This window comes from Acomys russatus, chromosome 6, assembly GCF_903995435.1.
Source record: "Acomys russatus chromosome 6, mAcoRus1.1, whole genome shotgun sequence".
Classification (NCBI taxonomy): domain Eukaryota; kingdom Metazoa; phylum Chordata; class Mammalia; order Rodentia; family Muridae; genus Acomys; species Acomys russatus.
The window spans coordinates 89,146,371-89,150,912 of NC_067142.1; the positions used below are offsets into that span (position 1 = coordinate 89,146,371).

General features: G+C 37.0%; 1 protein-coding gene across 1 annotated transcript; it reads right to left on the reverse strand.

Annotated features, from left to right (window-relative positions):
• Positions 1-3,237: 3,237 nt before the first annotated feature.
• LOC127191062 (olfactory receptor 14J1-like) lies at positions 3,238-4,203 on the reverse strand. Its single transcript, XM_051148297.1, has one exon. It carries the CDS (start codon positions 4,198-4,200, stop codon positions 3,238-3,240), a length of 963 nt encoding a protein of 320 aa, XP_051004254.1. The 5' UTR covers positions 4,201-4,203.
• Positions 4,204-4,542: the final 339 nt, after the last annotated feature.

Below are 4,542 nucleotides of genomic sequence, written 5' to 3' on the forward strand. Positions count from 1 at the left end.
TTTCCCCTGGGAGGAGTACATAGCCCTGACAGAATGGGCACCAAGGCTAACCCAAGGCTAACCCATGGCTAACCCAAGGCTAACCCAGGGACAGGCACTGCGGGTTTAGTCATTCCTGCTTCACAATTTCTGGAGTACCCAAGACTATTTTCAGAGAAGCTCATAAAAGCTTTATTTATAATGATCCCACTCTGCAGTCACTGCAGTTGTTTGCCAGCCAACAAATCAATAAACAAGCTATCTCAGAAGTAAATAAACAAAAGACATAAGTTATACTGAGTTTCAAAATAGATGCCCCAGGTCAATGTAATGGAACACAATTCAGATAGAAAGAAGTGGACTAAGTAGTTAATCGTCAAAAAAGTATGCTCAGCAAGAAATCTTGCTTTTGAAGAGTAAATGACACAAACCCAGAAAGGGAAATGAGTGAATAATGATATAAGTGGCTTGGTGGCCCCTGGGGTTAGAAGGGCAGAAAGAATTGCCTGATACATACGAATCCTAAGTTGGTCCTGGGGGTGCTTTGATTTAAAAGATGGAATTCAGTGCTCAGTACGTGCACATTTTACATGAATGCCATTTTTAAATATATAAATCTCATCACAATAAAGTTGATAAAGTGCAAATTGAAAGAAATATGTACTGAACTCAAAACAGAAAGCTGGTAGGGATTATTTATGACTCATCCAGTGCACCACTCTGAAAAAAAAAAACTATAGCAACATGATACCAATGAAGATGCAGCCAGAACTACTTACTATTTGATTTGGGGATTAAGAGAAGATAGCATCCAATTACATGAGGTGGCCAGATGGATCATTAACTGAGGTGAGAAAAGACAAACCCTGAGAATGAAAATATGAGTTGAAAACTTAAAAAAGAGTGAAACGTAGAAGCTACTAATAGCCCTATTACTGCAGATTCTCTGACACTGACAAATAGTTTCTGATATAGTTAAGTGGGCTCACCCTTCAACAACAGTTCAGTTCAAAGAACATTTTCCCTCAAGTCTAATTCTAAATTATCACAGAGTCACATACACTAAATAAACCTACAAAGTGTTATTTATCTTCATTTTGTGCCACTGTTTTCTTTTTTGATTGAACTTTTAAAATTCTCTGTGAGAAAACAATACTCAAATGATTAAATTTTATCAATAATAATAGAATTCATAAATGATTCCTGTACTAGAGGAGATAGAGTGGGTAAACCAGTTCTCAGGAAGATGCACCCCCGTGTTGAACACACGTAGAAGAGAGGATGAGGCACAAAGGCCAAGGAATTACTCATACACATGGGCAAATGCATTTGTAGGTCCAAATGATCATTAAATTGTGCTTAAAATAATGTCAATATAAGGCTAAATATTCAAAATACAAAGTATACTAAGTATTACATATAGTTAATAGAATGATTTAAAAACTGGACACTAGTATTACATATAGTTAATAGAATGATCTAAAAACTGGACACTATTTTGTGACTAAGTACTTATTAATCATTATGTACAGTGATGTTTCTATATAATATGTCCACATGCACAAATATGACTAGAAAACTGCCAAGAAGTGCACTTACATAGTGCAATGCATGTTCTGATGAATTTATGGTCTATTCCAAAACTTTTCTCTGCTTCAGTTTAGAGATCTTTATAGGTGATAGAACTTATTTAAATAATATGTCATTTTAAGAGCCTGTTTGGAAGTTCTAAGAGAGAAGTGTAGCTACTTGCATGCCTTTGACCAAAAACAAGTCCTCCTCTATTTGCAGGAAGGTCTTCCTCCTTACCTGAGCTTTTAGATTCTGGAGGGATGCACTTAGAGTGGTGAGGGAGGAAGGAGACACCTGCCTAGCCAGCCAGATCAGTTGACTAAATCCTGGTGATCAATAGGGTGACAGATGTCATAGCCAGATGACCCTCACATCCTCTTTTTTTTGAAATGTACATATTGGTAAAGAAAAAAATCTATGTTATTTTAAACAAATTTTAGGATTACAAAATGTTGCAGGAAATATTTGATCATTAATTACAGTTTTATATAGATGAGAAGTTAAAGCACAATGATACACATGGAAAAGTCCTCATAGGTATGTGCGTTCCTGTGTAGATAATTGTTGATTAAACCATTGATCCCAAAAGTCAGATAAGACACATCCTTTCATATACTCTTACCCTGCTCATGCCAATACCACTAGAATGTGTGCTCTGCTTCCCTTCAAGATTTGTGTTTTCACTTTGTGAATAATGAGTGTTTGGGAAAAAAGCATCAAAATTTTACCCAAGTTGAGTAGTACCATCAACCTCAAAACTTAAGCTAATGTCCCCACAGGTTTGTGCTCAGTGCACTCTACTCACCACAGTGGTAGTTCATCTCTCTGACTGAAAGGATCCTGCTGGAGTCTCTTCGTTATCAGATGGGGATAAGATTTAATTTGAGTCTTTTCAGTGATGGAAAAGAAGATTCTTGGCACCTACCTCATTAGTAGGCTGTAGGCATGTGTACTTATTTTTATAATCATTTCTACACCCACAAATTATACTTGAGAAACAAATCATTTGCATTGTGAGACACATAGGTAACTGCCCATTAGAAACACATTTATGTGAATCATAACTTTACCAATTTTTATTGGAAAACTATAAAAAAAATAACATCTAAATTTTGTTTTATTATGAGTAAAAGGAAAAAAAACTAGAATTGGTTCACTTGGACTAGGAGAGAATTTGAATTTTTCTAGGGGCTGAATAAGTTGCTATACTCTTTAATAGCAAGAAAACCTTGCAGCTATATAAACATTACAGTAAATTTCACAGCCTATAGAGAATTATGTACAGCAACCAGAGATCAAATCCCACACAGACAAAATCAGTTCACATAATGGCAGTCTGAATGTATTTATTAAAATTAGCTTTACATTAATATTGGTCATGTCACCACAAACTTTCCTTTCTCCCTTATTTCCTGGACATCCTTTTAAAAATTTAAATTTATTATAATTTATTCAGATTACATCCTAGATTTCCTGGGCATTCTTAAAAGTGATTTAAAATAATTTTGGAATTGGAGGAAAGAAGGAAGGCCATGCATATTCTTATTGGTCAATCATCTTTCATTTAATGGAATTTTCTCAGAGAACACAGCTAAGAGAAACACTGAAACAGAATGCTAGAAGAAATCCAATTCATTCCACCTCTATTCCAGGAAGAGTAGCAATGCCTCTAAATTTGTGGTCTCTTTAGAGTTTGAATATAGCTTTTAAATATACCATTCTCTGAGAAAATTCTTCTCTCGACAACACTTTCTTCAGAGCTGATTTCATGGCTTCATTTCTCAAGCTGTAGATGACTGGATTAAGTGTTGGAGGTATTACAGTATAGAATATGGAGAATGTGAGGTCCATAGCTGACAAGGAATCTGAAGGAGGTCTTAGAAACTCAAAGCCTGCTGCTGAGAGAAAGAAAGTGACTACAAACAAGTGTGGTAGGCAGGTGGAGAACACCTTAGTCCGGCCGTCAGCTGATGGAATTCTCATCACAGTTAAAAAGATCTGAACATAGGAAAACACTATGGCAATCAAACAGACAAAGGCTGTGGACGTTGTGAATGCAGCCACTGCAATCTCATTAATGAACTCATAAGAGCACGCTAGTTTCAGCATTTGGGGAATGTCACAGAAGAACTGGTGGATAATTCTTTGCCCACAAAGAGGAATTGAGAAGTTAACACCCGTGTGCATGAGCCCAGACAGACCTCCTGCCGTCCACACAGCTATCACAGCACGCCTGCAGGCACGAGGATCCATGATTGTCTCATACTGTAGTGGCTGACAGATGGCAACATACCGGTCATAAGACATCACTGTGAGAACAGCTACTTCTGATGAGGCCAGAGCTATGAAGAAGAAAACCTGAAGCATACACTGACCAAGAGAAATGAACCCATTGTTCATGAGTGAGTTTGCAATGGACTGGGGGACTGTAACGGAGATGAAACAGAGGTCCAAGAGAGAGAGGTGCTTCAAGAAGTAGTACATGGGAGCGTGCAGGCGATGGTCCAAGGTGATGATGGTGATAATGAGTAGATTGCCCATGATGGCCAGCAGGTATGTCATCAAAAAGAGTGCTGCGTGTAAAATCTGAAGCTTGCGCTCATTAGAGAACCCCATTAGGAGGAAGCCAGCCTTGAAGCTCACATTCATTATGGTTACTTCTGAGACTCAAAGTTTAGCTTTATTTAGGAAAAGATGGAATAAAACTTCCAATAGCAAGAATAGCACATCATCCTGGAATTAGCTATGATTAAATTCTGATGAATAATTAACAATCTCTAGAACTAGAAACCTTACATGTGAGCAACAAGTCATAAGAACTTTCTGGAATAGGGTTTGATTTGTTAAAGTTAGAAAAGCTGAATAAAGTGACCAATGAAATGGTTTTACCTCAATGAAGCTAGTAGGGATGAGGTAAATAGTGTCATATATTTTATACATGTAAGTTAGCATCAAAATAATACACTGCAACCTCCTCTGATAACTATAGAA